Source organism: Physella acuta, unplaced genomic scaffold (genome assembly GCF_028476545.2).
Source record: "Physella acuta isolate Inbredline_101_S28 unplaced genomic scaffold, ASM2847654v3 ptg001435l, whole genome shotgun sequence".
Classification (NCBI taxonomy): domain Eukaryota; kingdom Metazoa; phylum Mollusca; class Gastropoda; family Physidae; genus Physella; species Physella acuta.
In genome coordinates this window covers 1-15,000 of record NW_026732950.1, presented here as the reverse complement: position 1 = coordinate 15,000, position 15,000 = coordinate 1, and the positions used below count along the sequence as shown (strand labels likewise).

At 35.8% G+C, this 15,000-nt stretch overlaps 2 protein-coding genes across 2 annotated transcripts in view; one reads left to right on the top strand and one right to left on the bottom strand.

Moving 5' to 3' along the window:
- The window catches only part of LOC131927743 (uncharacterized), a 3,181-nt gene extending 2,296 nt beyond the window's left edge, over positions 1-885 (top strand). The window contains exon 4 of the mRNA XM_059283533.1: positions 163-885. Coding sequence (XP_059139516.1) covers positions 163-571 — 409 coding nt within the window. The 3' untranslated portion in view covers positions 572-885. The remainder of the gene's footprint in view (positions 1-162) is intronic.
- A 103-nt stretch (positions 886-988) lies between these two features.
- Positions 989-7,464, bottom strand: LOC131927740 (2-aminoethylphosphonate--pyruvate transaminase-like). The gene is made up of 8 exons (XM_059283529.1): positions 7,049-7,464; positions 6,024-6,161; positions 5,716-5,816; positions 5,226-5,466; positions 4,633-4,797; positions 4,227-4,386; positions 3,621-3,781; positions 989-3,046 (listed from the first exon to the last, which is right to left on the bottom strand). The coding sequence occupies exons 1-8, from the start codon at positions 7,227-7,229 to the stop codon at positions 2,895-2,897; spliced, it is 1,299 nt and encodes a 432-aa protein (XP_059139512.1). The 5' UTR covers positions 7,230-7,464; the 3' UTR covers positions 989-2,894.
- Between the last annotated feature and the right edge of the window lie 7,536 nt (positions 7,465-15,000).

Below are 15,000 nucleotides of genomic sequence, written 5' to 3'. Positions count from 1 at the left end.
TATCGACTCGACCACGCCGAGTGATTATTTGTATTTCTCAGTGTCATTTGGCTGTACGGTAATTAAAGGGGGGTTGGGGTGGCAGTGAAAGATCCCTTACTTTATAATTTTGCCACCCATCCTGTGTTATGTAGTAACACCACCTGTATGATCTTATTTCAGAAATAATCCCGGAACTCCTTTATCACGTGGCCTGGCTTGCCGGAAGTTCCGGTCCTGCAACCACGAGATGAGCTCTTGTGACCCATTTCACAGCCTGAACACGCGCTTTGAATCCGAGCACCCTTACTGCGCGTGCAGGAAAAACGCCGCAGCAGACGCCGAAAGACTGAAGTGTCCGCGAATCGACGACGACGGCGGAGAATGTGAGATCCCCAGGCGGGACCTCGCAGCCTCCATGTCGAAACTCCCCTGCCTGTGTTTCTATAAAACATTAGCGTTGTACCCTTATTTAGAATTGGGAAAACCCGAAAACGGTGCTCAAAGAGTAAACAACAGTCGTGTTCAGTGGTTTAGTAAAGAGATGGTAATTACCGCCCCTGCGAAGAGTTACACAACGTGCCCTTGTTGATTTAGTTGTGAGCTGAGCTTCTGTAAACAATCGACTCCGCGAAGCATCAAACAATACAACTTTACCTAAAGTGTCGTGACATTCTTCGATATTGGGATTTAGATGAACCTGTCTGAAAATACTGTGTGTAAAATCGAGTATTTATTCTGCTTACAAATTTTAAGATTGTACCACTGTGTTCAATGAAAAGCAAGGTTTAGCATATTCAGCGGTGGAAACAATTATGTCTTATCAAAACTGTGTCAGGCGAACTGAAGTGGCCAGAATTTGAAAATTCTACACTTAGTGCATTGTTGCCAGGAATGAATTTTTCTTTCCGCCAGGCTTGGTTATAGCATAAAAAATTAAGTTTTCCTTCATTGGTTCATTTGAAATAATTATTTGAGAATAATGTATCAAATAAAAACAAAAAAAAAATTTTATTAACAATTATTTTAATGTTAGATCTTAAATTTTAAAAAGAAGCATTTTTTTAAAATTATAAATTCTTATTTAGTACATTAATATAAATTGTAAGATGGTATCCCCTAGCACACAAAAAATAAAATTGTGGAACATAACCATCATGTATGTTTTATTACATAAATTTTTTATATTAGAAATCCAGAAAACCTCAAACATACATAGATGCTAACAACATACATAAATTATAACATCAACCACACATACATTAGTGTTAAGACCAATCAGAAGACTCAATAAAATGCAATTACAGTTCCACTGTGATTTTATATCCACCAGCTTCACTCTTTCACACAATCCAACATTTTAAACACACTTGAGCTTCAGTAAGGAATATTTATAGCAATATCATGGCATTCAACAGCTGTAATATAAATGCAATATTTACCATAATATGACATGAACATCAATATCGACCCCAAAGTTAGTATGCCAAGATGTAAAATACACAAACGTCAAACAAGAACAGTGGTGGACTGGGCCGCCCTGAAGAATACCAGTGATGTACTAGGAAAGGGGCAATGCAGTTAAAAATTTAAAGTCATTTTAAAACTCTAGTCCACCCCTGCATTAGACATATAACAGAATCAAAAGGTCGAATACGATGCAAATACAGAAACAGATAATACTGCAATACAGATTGAGAGGGGGTGGTAACAGGTGCTGTAATTGAACTAGCAATATTACACCAAAGTGTTATTTTGACACAAGAGATAGACAAAAGTACTTTGTAAGGACAATGCATAGCCAGATGGAGTGTGGGGTTCTATGAACTGTTTCTGTACTTTTTATCGAAATAAGGTGTTTTAACACTTGAGTTTAATCTTGCTATTGCAATAGAAATAGTTCCATTCCAACAATGTAACAGCATTTTACATTATATGTTTATGTATGCATCAGAGAAAAAGTGTTATGTGGAAGATATAACAGGCAATACTAGCAATATAATGGCAATTTAATAACTGCCTATATATTTGTATATATGTGACGTATACTTGTATGCTTATTCTAAAATTATTAGAAAATGTTTACAAAAACACTTCAGATTGCAATATTTGGTTAATTTGTGTGTGTTTTCAATGAGAACACCCGATAAATTTTGTACAAAAAGTAAATTTGAATATTATGCACGTAAAAGTTGGATGAGCAAAGAATTCATTATTTTAAAAATATTGTGTAAACAATATATGCATGATCTGACATATGACAGTACAGATAAGAGATACATTTATAAATTACAACAGCAGTGACTTAGATACCCTGTAAGAAATGATGACATGCATATTATAAATATTTGGAATTTCTAAATAAAAGCTTAGATATTACCAATTTGACCAAATTTGTTTCAAATACAAGTATCTGGTTATACTGAACTCACCATTAAAAAACATGTCTATAGAAAAAAGGTGGAGAACAGAAGATATGTAGAAAAATGATTAGCACACCCTTTCTGCATCGGTTTACATTTTGTAGATGAGGAAATTTAAAAACACATTTTGGCATCTGTTTAACCTGAACACACATAATATATATTTAAAAAAAACAATTAGAAATAAAAATGTATACAACTTCTGTTTGTTGACAGTCCTTTAACCATTTTTTTTTTAAATTGTGTAGATTCCATTGGAATTTAAATAACCAAAAAAGAATACATCAATTACACAAACACATTTTTTTTTAATAACAAGCAGACTAGATAATAAACAGATCTTAACTATTGTACATATTCCCCAAAAAGCTTAAAAAGATGTAAAATGAAGAAGTTACTGGTCTGTAAATTTTTTTTACAACATCCTAATATTGCATACACAATTTAACCTATAGCAACCCACGTTAGGATAAATTAAACAAATTTGTTTCCCTAATTCTGAATGGGTATTTTAATTTTCATATCATTGCACACTTCCCGAATGGCTTTCAGGAGATTTTTCATATCCTCAGCATGCAAGTCTCCAATTGTTCCGATCCTGAAGCAGTCAATGTCCAGCACTTTCCCAGGGTAAATCACAAGATCTAAAGAAAGAAAAAACATGTTGAATAACAAAAAATTACAATCAATTTATATGCCAGCATTATTACAGTGTAAATCATAAGATCTAAAGAAAGAAAATAAAATGCTGAATGCATAACTAAAAATTAATATAAATTTATATGATACAGTGGAATGGTGTGGTCTAGAAGTAGAGCGCTGGACTACTAACCCGGAAAGTATCAAGTTTTAATCTGATTTCAAGTCAGTGGAACTACCCGGTTTCAAATCATTAGACTGTCCTTGAGTCCACTCAGCTCTAATGGTTACCTAACTCAAATTGGGGAAAATAAATACGGCTGGGCATAGTGCTGACCACACTATTCATTCATATGCCTAGGTAAAAGTAACAGGTGAACTCTACTTCACTTGCCCCATGGAAAATAAGATTTGAAAAGGGAACTTTTGATGATACAGTAAAAAAAATATTTAAACTCTCATATTCTAATATTTTAGAAACAAAAATAAACAAGTCGACTGATCATAATAACTTTGTATTATTCTCAAAAAAAAAAACAATTTTAAAACAAAAGAGATTTCATGAAAAATCAAACTGACCCTTGTCGTTCAATCTGTTGTAGAACTCAGTGAAGTTGAAGTTTGGATCTTTAGGGTACAGGTAGGAGGTGATTATGTGACCTGCAATTTTTTTGTCCAGGAGTTCTTTGAACCCAAGCTCTGACATGCCTTTTTGCAATATAGTCCTGTTGTTGATGTACCTAAAGCAAAACATTTAATTTTAAAATACCAATCATTTTCTAGTTTTTATATGCATCTACGCCGAGGGCCTTTTTTTTCCAAAATTAAAGGCTTAAACTCCAAATTTCTTTAAACATCAAAATTCATTTGAAATTAAAAACTTTACGAAAAACTGTTTTTTATAACAATCATGTAATTAAAGTCTCTAAAAGCAAAATGTTTATCTAAATTTATATACTAAAAGTTATGTTATAATTTGTTATTTATGCTTGTATATGCATTTATTTACTGAAAAAGAAAATTATGTTTAATTTTTTTTAATTCTGTAAATGTCTGTAACTTATTATCAACACAGTTATTTAAAAAACTGGATTGGAAATGGAAACAAATTCCTTTGAGATTCAGTAAATGCCTGTCACTTCACAACATTTATTTATAAAATTAGTACTGGGAAAGGGAAACAACCTTCTAGCTCTGCCTTCAACTCCCCCTTCCTGTTCAAACTCCAACAGGGCTTGTTTGAATGCCAGCATGGAGTGGGTGGCTGGGGTAAATCTAAACTGGTTTGTTTTGTCCAACTGTTTCACCTGGTCGTACAGATCCAAACTTAAACTTCTGGAGTTACCTGTAGATTCCAAACAGTTTTGGAGTTAAATAATTAAAATATCATTTACTAACAGAAACCAAGTTAAGTAGTTGAGAGTTAAAGAATTAAACAGGATTTTGGAACTTGGAAAAACATTATTTTGCTATGCTGTTCAAAAATCTTTTAGGTAGGTCTACCGAACTTTTATTATTAATTTGAAAGCAGAAAATAAATAACGGAAACTATATACCAATCTTCATTACAAAAATTTTATTATGTCCATACCTTGGCAATTATTCATGACACTGTTTCTTGCTATGACAAAGGCAAATCCTGGTACACCCTGAAGGCACTTGTTGGCGGAGCTGATCAAAACATCAATACGGCTGTCCTCAATGTTTAGAGGAACCGCACCAAAACTACTGACAGCATCAACCAGATAGATAGAATCTGCAACAATAGTTTAAACACAATAGACGCATCACTAAATTGCATGCAAATCTAACAAATGGTATGTCAAGGATATTTTAAATTAAGTTTAGTTCCATAAAAGTAAAAAAAAAAAGTAAAAAACACTTTTAGGAAAGTGATGGTGCATTGTGTGGGTTAGTTGAGCATTACTTGTACCAGCTTAAACCAAGTACCCATTGGGTTACAGTGGACAAATCAACTTCATTTAGAACCAAGCAGGGAATATAACTCTTTTTACATTTAGATTAGCCTCCATGAGCTCTACCACTAAGCCAAAACACTGTTGACTTCCTTTAACAAATCTCTTTCACCTCACCATCAGCACAGGTGTGCACAGGACAGGTCACTCATGAGATCTACAACTTAACCACACGCTCCCACCAAAGATACACCAGCTGTTAACTCACCTGGAGAGAGCTCTTTCACAATGTTCCCCACCTCCATTACTGGGTTAATGACGCCAGAGCTGGTCTCGCTGTGCACGATGGACACTAAATCGTACTTGGTGCGTCCACTGAGGGCATCCTCCACCACCTGGGGTTCGACGATGCTGTCCTCTCTGAAACTCTGGACGTCGCAACTGATACCAGCAGCTTTACAGATACTGGCCATTCTCTTGCCGTAGGCACCATTCTCAATTATTAGAGCCTGTAAAATTTTAAATCAAAAGAAATTAACTTCATGTAATTTATGTACATAACTGCAGAAAAAAACTTATAGCATATGTAAATAAAGAGAATTACACAATTGCATCATTAAGACTTAAATTGCTCCTACAAAACTATTTATTAAGTACCTTTCTTTTAAGTATTAAAAGTTTGTAATATACATTTAAAAATATTTATTCACCCAGGTATTTCCTTAATTAATTTTTTAAATGATTCTGGGTCAACATACCTTGGCACCTTCCCGTGGTAAAACTGTCTGAAAAGATGCATCAACAGCAAATGTTCCACTGCCTTGTATTGGAATGCAACAAAAATCCTTGTCTGAAACACCTGTAGAAAGACAATTTTTTTAATGTTAAACAAAACTATCAATAACACATAAGTCAATAAATAGGAATCAAAGTTATTTTTTAAAATCATACATTTTGTTACATTATGTTTAAAAAAAATGATTACATGCTAATAACATCTTATGTAGTTTTAAAGTTAAAACAGGGCAAAACAATAAAATCAAAACTAAAAATAATAAATAATTACCTGCAATTTCTAAAATTCGCCTGCGAATGAATTTAATGCATTCAATAAATTCCTTGTCTCTAGATCCCACATCTCGTAGCATAGCCTTTTTCACACTCATAGTTACACCAAGTGGCCCAGGTGTGAATAACACTTTATCTAAAGTTTTAGAGACAATTACAAAGATGTTAACAGTAACAAGGAAAATTTCACGAATCATGGAAAATGTTTAGGCCTGTATTTCCTACTTTTAAATGCAATTTTACCACCCCTCTCCAAGCCCTTATTATTTATGTTGTAAAGTATGCCTGTATGTACTATGTAGGGGGGTCGGCGTGGTCGAGTCGGTAAAGCTCATGGTTGCTTAACCGAAAAGTCTCGAGTTCGAACCCTCGGGCAGATGAGGCTCGTTAGCTGGGGACAGCCACTCTTCTAGGAGAGACAACTCCAAAATTAAACAACTGCTGCCTTGTAGTTTGTTCTTGGTTGGACAAAGGCTATGGAAGCAAATCCAAAAAGAAAAGCAGGCTGAAATCGGAGTCAATGGCCTCAGTGGCGCATAACCAGTTGACACGTAACGCTTAATTGTGTTGGAGGCGTGGTCGAGTCGGCAAAAAGCTCATGGTTGATAAATTCGAACAAAGTCTCGAGTTCAAACCCACTGGCAGATAAATCTCGATCCCCTTCAACACTAATAATTAAGAACGAAGAAGAAGAAGAAGTACTATGTAGATCTAGACTAAGCAATTCTACTATGTAATCTGAGGCTAATTGTAATGATGTACAAATGTACATAGTACATAATACAAGTCACAAACATGTAGATCTCTGTCTAAGTATTTTAAATAACTATTGCTAAGCCTACTCTAAAAAATTTAATTTTATTATAAATTAAGTGGGGAGCTTAATTTAATCAATTAAATTAAATTAATTAGTAATTAGGCCTACTTAAATTAAATTTACTATTAATTAATCAAATTATTGACCAGGGCAGAAGACTGAGAAGGGTGTTCAATTCAATAATAACATTAACGAGTGTTACTCACCTTTACCCTGAAGAGGTGTTGAAGTTGACATTTTCCGATATTGAAATTGTGTTGAACAGCAATGTCTATGAGATACAGCAAAAACAGAAGGAGACGTCAGTTGTAATGAATTCTTGAACGATTGGAAAGTTGAACAACGCATAAATTTTTGTAAGTATTTTAAATTTGCACCTGAAGCCATGATTGTAATAGATTCTAAATTACAACTTTCTCAACAAGTAGATCTACAACCGGTGCTCGAGTTTCTATTCAACGTGGCTAATAAAGTCAATAATGCAAACTCGTTTAAATTTGAGACGTTTCCAAGTAGCACACTAAAGCTGCATACGCGAAATTCTATTCTGCTAGGCCTATCGCTTCTCGGCTTTGCTTTTATCTACACGGTTGAATCAAAAAGTTCAACCAAAATGATGATAAAAATAAATAAAAAATTCTATGGACTGAGGCTTGAAAGTCATGTGACCGATCACATGACAAATATCGCGTGTTTACCTGATATAAATAGCTAGAACGGTACAAGACAGCGCTACGATTTTTCTATTATTTTAGTTAATTAAATGAGTTGTTTATGCTATTTTCTTAAGAGAATAAAGCTAAAAGAAAATAATGTGCTCGTGTCATTGATTTCGTTTAAAAATTTCTTGTTAATGTACAGGTAGAGCTGTTCACGGACAAAAAAATTTTTGGTTGCCGAAGTCTTTAGATATTGCTACAATGTAGCCTACTAACTTAGCATGAATTATTTTTTATTACCGATTTTCAACGAATTAAAATATTATAGGCCTACACATTTCTAAATCTTTCTTCTTAAATTAAATTTGTCTTTTATAACTATTAGGCCTAAACAATAGTCCAAAAAAGCAAAGGGAGCTTTTTAAAATTACTTACTTTACTAACTAAATACTGATTAACTCGCGTTGCGCTTAGTTTTGCAAATTAATTGGTAAAATATAACAAGATATTACAACCCATAAAAATTAAACGAATTTAAGGATGCGCTTACCACGACGGTGATGGTGTCCAGTAGCAAGTACCCACGAGTTTGAGACTGGATTAAACCACTTCCTCTTTTTACCTTAGGGTCACGAGTAAACAACCAATCTTACTATCGTAATACCCCACCCACCTCAGCCAACCGCACCCCTAGCTCCTCCCTTTGTCCGGTTTTGGGTACACAAAGACTGGACACGGCCTGCCACTGGACATGGGCTTTGGTCAGTTGCCCATTCTTATGATGAAACACCCCCTCCCTCCCTACCCCTATACCTCAACAAACACAGAGCCTATAGTGGAAGATTATAGTGAAAGGAGACATGACCCATTTCGTGCATGATAGGACCAAGTTATATACAAAAAATTAAGCTGTATCTTCTACGAGAAAAAGGAGCAGATTTTTGTTTTTTTTTATTTTTCAAATAACTCAGAAGAGTAGGCTTACACTTTAAGAAAGGCGATATGACTTGGTTAGCTGTTTTTTTTTTCAACGTAGATATTTGTACGAAACGTTAGTTACTGAGCTATTAATATTAAGCTATCAACAGTGTTTCTTTCAGGCATCTCTTCGGGGTGCACGCCCCCCTCCCTCCCTTCCCTAGAACGAAAACAATATATATATACTTATTATTTTACCAGTGTCCGCCCCCCTCAAAGTTTCGAGCGCCCCTCTCTAAACCCCCCCCCCCCCCCCGGAGAAAAAAGTCTAAAAGAAACACTGCACCCTCCCTCCCTTTTTTTCTCATTTCCCCTCTTACATACACTCATAGTTTTCCTAATGTGATGATTTAGCCATTAAAAACCCAATCCATATTATGTAGCGCTAAGTGAATATATTTTCTCCATAAAAAAACAACACCCTCCAACGCGTCTTCGAACAGTCACAACACTCCGACATAAATCAACAGGTGGGAGGGTAATGAAGCGATCAGGTCGATACTGTTCAAATCGATTTCCGATCGCTGGATCACATAGCTGATTTGTATCGAACGGCGGTGTGTGTTCTTCTTAACACAAGATTGCAATAATCCTTTAAAGGGCCGTAACTTATTTATTCGTATGGTATTCATATTTTTTAGAGGAAGTTATTGAGGAGATAAGCCTGTATGATATATTTGAATATCGTGTTAACCTGTATCACAAATCATCTTATAATTTAAAATGTTGGTCGTGGACGTCCGCGAAACGAAAATCCTCCAATAGCTATTCTACCGATGTTTACTGTGGTCATTGCATATTCCGTAAGGTGAGTTTGTTTCGTATCATTTTTTATGGCTGTGTTTTAGTTCTTTGGAGAAGTACCGACCGAGCATACAGGATCGGAATATTTCCGGCTGTTATGGCTAGGGTTCGGATTAAGATCGTGGATAGGGTCAGGGTTAGGGTCAGGGCAGTGGGTAATGATTCTGATAATTATACTAACACTAACTACAGGGATAGACTGGGTTAGGTACGGGGATAGGTTCAGGATTAGAGGCAGTATTAGGATAGCTATACCAGTATTAAAAGCTTCGAAACACCCCGCCTCTGTTCATTTGCTTCGACCGTTTCACACAATTTTTTAAAATTATATCTCACAATTTATTTTGACTAGATCTACATCATTCTTGGGGTTTATATCAGGGGCGTTACTAGGGCGAGTGTCGCCCGATGTGTTAAATTAGTGAGTCACCCCCAGTAGCGTTTGAGGGGGGGTGCAAATCGAAAGTTTGAGGGGGTGCAAATCGAAAAGTGTCCCCGGGCGCCGGGAAGGGTCGCTACGCCTCTGGTCACCCCGCCCCCTCATCAATAATTTTGCATTGTCGGTTTGTTGTGAACCAACTCCCCATGTTATTTCATTATTTGAACATTGTTTTGACAGTAAATATTTTCAATTTTTCAAATTGGGAACACCCCTAAAGTGTCACCCTCGCCATGCCTTGTGACGTTACAGATTGATATCGCGTTTATTTGGTGATAGTAATATAAATAACTCCAGTCAACGTATTAGTACACACAAAAATCACGGACAACTTTAATCTTGGCACTTCTGGTTGCTGTAATGCATGCTGTATATCTTTGTCAAGCCCATTCATTCTCTCGACGAAATGGCAGCGTAAAATAGACATCTGTATATCGGCAGAAGGATTTATGTTCTTTACTGGGACTTTTCTGTTTAAGCCCTTTCATCGGAGGCAATTTTGTAGGGAATTCATAAATTGAACCAGTTCCTTTTGTAGATTTAGAACACTGTTATGGTGGATAGAAATTTAGTTCCTTTTGTGAGAATTTTCGTTCGAAGCTATTTTGAATCGGTACTTTGTTAGGGTAGATATGTTGGGACGATTTCACGTGATATTCAAAAGAGGCATAGAACTCTGCATTGTTCTCTCGTTTGATCTCCTACAGGATAATCCATTAAGCAGATTAGACGTGACAGCCTCTGGATTAGTGAGGAAAAATCAGGCTCTGTTTTTGAATAGGTGGTGAAAGTCGGGCTATGTGACATTACCTGGAAAAAAACAACAATTCAAAACGTGGAAGACATTGAAGCAGTTTGCAGGACAAAATAAATGCGCTATATTTGTATCAAGGCTGCTAACACGTAATTCGCGAGTTCGAACCCCCGGGGCGGATGAGGCTCGTTAAATGGGGATAGCACCTTATCTAGCAGAGAAAACTCCGAAATCAAACAAGAGTTTAGCTTCTTAGATTATGGGATTAACAATTCGGGTTTCCTTTCGGCAGTTTCTGTAACCGAAGCTTGCACAAAAAATATAGCTTGGAAATCTTTTGGACTAAACCTGCCAAGGTCATGATGCATGGGCAACCCATTATTACTTCATCTAATGCCCTGGTATGTGCCCCTTAGATTACTATTCTCTGGGTGCATCAATTATCCTTCGAAGCAAAATGAAGTCATATAAAGCCTTTAAAAATGGGAGCCCTGGGCTGCTGCCCGTTCAGCCCTTCTCATTTTCCGTCACTGCGAATTTAAATTTTGTTGAGAATTTTTTTTAATTAGAAAAAAAAACACGCCATGTGTTGGCATAACTCAGATCAAAATAGAAACCCGAAAATCGAAGCGTCCATTCGCTTGGTAACATGTGTTCCCCGACAGGCTTCTTGCTGTGAAAGTTGCTTTATCAGGGGACGTAATCCTAGGTATAATACTCTTCTCTTATCCTAATGTTACGGATAACGTCAAACGTCGATCTTTTCAAATCGTTATTTTCAAGTAAAAGTTTGTTCAAAGTAATCGTACATTGAAGTCAAATGTTAGAATGTGTTCTCCTATAATGTTATTTTGTATCAAACTGTTACTAAGATGAAAAACGATAAAAAATTGTAACCAAAATCTGGTACATAAAGGCGACTCAATTAATGATAAAATTAATACCAAGCAGAAATCTATTTTTTAACCTTGCTTTCCCATAATAATACCTAACTAATAAATATGAATTCTTTACCAGCAAATTCGTGAAGCGTTCCATATTTAAAAGAAATAAAAAGTTTTCCCATAATAACAAATCGTCACTTAAAGCTAGCCAGGGGTCGGCAACCTTTTGAAGCGGAAGAGCCAAAAGTTACAATTTTCAAAATTTCCCTGGTTTTAAAGAGCCACTAACATTTTTTTATTTCAAATATTTTTTTTTAATTAAGATTATTAGTATTTGTGCAAGGAGCTGGAGAGCTAGACCCACCCCACCCCCCCCCCCCCCCCTCACACGCACACACATATATAAACGGATTTTTAGCAGGATGATGTTTCATAGTCGGAACATACACATGTATACGTTTATAATACGGATATGAAAGATAGGCCTATATGATAATATATATGATGGTCTATGAGTAGTCTAGGAGGGGCACCCATTGAACCATTTTGCCTGCACGTTGTATTGACTTGTGTGCTCGACACGGTTCGAAACATTATAATAGACATTTCATTGTCCCTATGTAATGTAAGAATACTAAGTTTAACTAAAGCAGTGGTTCTTAACCTGGGTTTGATAGAACCCCAGGGGTTCGGTGATTGTGTCCCAGGGGTTCGGCCGAAGGTCAAGACACACGCCCGAATAGTGGCTTAGCCAGGAATCAGTCATGGGAGGGGTTCGAATATTTTTCCATATGTATAAAATCATATATATATATATATATATATATATATATATATATATATATATATATATATATATATATATATATATATATATATATATATATATATATATATATATATATATATATATATATATATATATATATATATATATATATATATATATTTATATATATTTATATATATTTATATATATATATATATATATATATATATTTATATATATATATATGGGGTGTGAGTCCATGGGAGGGGTTATAACCCCCCCCCCCCTTGCCTACGCCTCTGCGCCCGACTAATGTGATCGTATTTTGTCAGTGCGGACGATATAGCTATTAAGAAGGGTTCGGTGAATGCGCATATGAAATTAGTGGGGTTTGGTTCTTCTAAAAAGGTTAAGAACCACTTAACTAAAAAGGTTAAGGACCACTGAATTAAACGCTTTTGTAATGTATAGAATGATGAAGTCGATATTTAGACTTGTGTGTTTACCTTCAGGTCTAAGCATTATATACACGATAATGGCATTAATGGTTGGTCATTGTGGTAAAGTAGCCTACGGATCAGTTGCATTGGTAGCGAGAGGCGAAGTAGACACCGTATTAAATAAGAGGGGGGCGTCAACCCCTCCAGCACCCCTCTTGGCAACGACATTGCTGCGCCTATCGCAAGATAATCGGGCAATGCACTAGGGTAAATCTGATAAATCAGCCAGGCAGGGTTGCAGGGCTAAACAAACATGGGCGACAAGCAGCACAGAGATTGATTGATCGAGGTTGGCTTCCCATACGTTCTATCAAAACATTTTTGTTAAACAATATTTCACACAACCAAACACACATCCATACACATATACATACGTTCACTCACTACGATACACTCACCCTCCTCCACACACACATCTACAACCACACACACATACATATATACGTATACCCACTCCCATACATTCACCCCCCCCCCACCCACCCCCCCCCCCCCCCACACACACACTAATATCACATTCACAAGTGTCAACCCTTTGCCTCTAGAGTTACCCTACTGTGTTAATCTCCACTCGGCTTCACATGAACAAAAGGGGAGCTTATTAAATTGTTTCCCCTTAATCTATTGTTAGCCTACTCAGAAAAGAAAATAAACCGGTAGTGATCTCCCCTAAACTTTCTCGAATATTCTTATATAAAACAACAGTGGATGGTAACTGGGGATATAGTTATGATTTTTAATCCATTTTAAATACTTAAACTTTTAAAAATAGAATAGAATCTCAGTAAAAAACAATTGCGCACCAAGCGAACGCCTAATAAAGGTGTGTATAATAGTGCGCAATAGTATTAGTACTTAATAAATTTACATTAGTTTTTTGAGAAATCGGAAGTAGCGTAAATTACAACTTCCAGTCTACGGAAATTATTCAAAATTTAACAGAAGGTAGAGAATTAGATCTTTTACTTACATGTGAAATTTCATTTATCTATCTGAAATAGTACTCAAGTTATAGGCTTTTGGAAAATTCAAAGTAGGAAAAGTACCACTTCCGGTTATCGGAAATCGCTCAAAAGTTGATACGGATCTACGATTTTGATAAAATACTTAAATATGAAATTTCATCATTCTAGCTCTAACGGTACTCAAGTTATCGTGTTTACACACGGACAGACACACAGACACACACACACACAGACATACGGACAAGATTGCAAAATTATGTTTTTCCGTATCAGTGAGGTGTAAAAACGTCGAGATTTGTAAAAATCTCGATTTTTTTTTTTTTGCACGATTACAATACTTTCTCTATACTACGTATATACGAGAAAGTAAAAAACAACCACCAACCCCATCCGCCAACCTCTGTGTTTATAATCTCCATGGAGCCAACCCCTCGTGATAATGGGATAGCAAACAAAGACTTTGCTCGCTGATATAATAACACAGGGTAATTACTCTTGACCTTTACTTAGCAGTTCACTAAATATTGACCCCCAGTTCGCCTAAAACACGCAACAGGATTTTAAGGCATTTCGGTGGCTATTTAGCCAGCCAACACATATCTTTTTTTTCTTTTACTGCTGTTATTTTAGACGTCGAGACAAATGTAATGATTACAATTACCTATATGTGTCATCAAGAAGCATTAACACATTTCAATATCCTAGTATACAACTTTTAATTTCAAGCTAAAGCTTTTAAAATCTAAAACTGGAGCAAGGAAGGGCTTCACACTTCAAATCCACCATCTTACTTTATATAAATATAGGTTTACAGAGGCGTAGCGAAGGGGGGGGGGGGGGGGGTGCGGGGGTGCAGACCGCACCGGATGACACCACTTAGGGGGGGGGGGGTGACACCAAGGCAAAAAAAGTAAAATATATAGAGAACAAGTTGAGGGGGGGGGGGGGGGTGTAAATCGAAAGTTCGAGGGGGGGAGGTGCAAATCGAAAATTTGAAAGTTTGTCCCCGGGAAGGGTCGCTACGCCCTCTGGGGGGGGGGGGGGGGGTGACACCATTAAGTGCCGCACCGGGTGACACCCGACCTCGCTACGCCACATATATTTATATATATATATATATATATATATATATATATATATATATATATATATATATATATATATATATATAATATATATATATATATATATATATATATGTGTATATATATATATATATATATATATATATATATATATATATATTATATATATATATATATATATATATATATATATATATATATATATATATATATATATAACATCTGTATCTAGGCAGGGTTAGCTTAATCTTTTAAGATATGTCTAAGATCTTGTATACAAATGCGTTGAAGCGATAAGATCTATACACTTCTTTCATCCCA

Excerpts from the sequence above, each read along its gene's own strand:
- LOC131927740 (XM_059283529.1), bottom strand. The coding sequence starts at position 7,229 with ATGGCTTCAGGTGCAAATTTAAAATACTTACAAAAATTTATGCGTTGT. Across the intron at positions 6,162-7,048 it reads AACACCTCTTCAGGGTAAAG|ATAAAGTGTTATTCACACCT; the intron begins GTGAGTAACACT and ends CTAAAACTTTAG. Across the intron at positions 5,817-6,023 it reads GCGAATTTTAGAAATTGCAG|GTGTTTCAGACAAGGATTTT; the intron begins GTAATTATTTAT and ends GTCTTTCTACAG.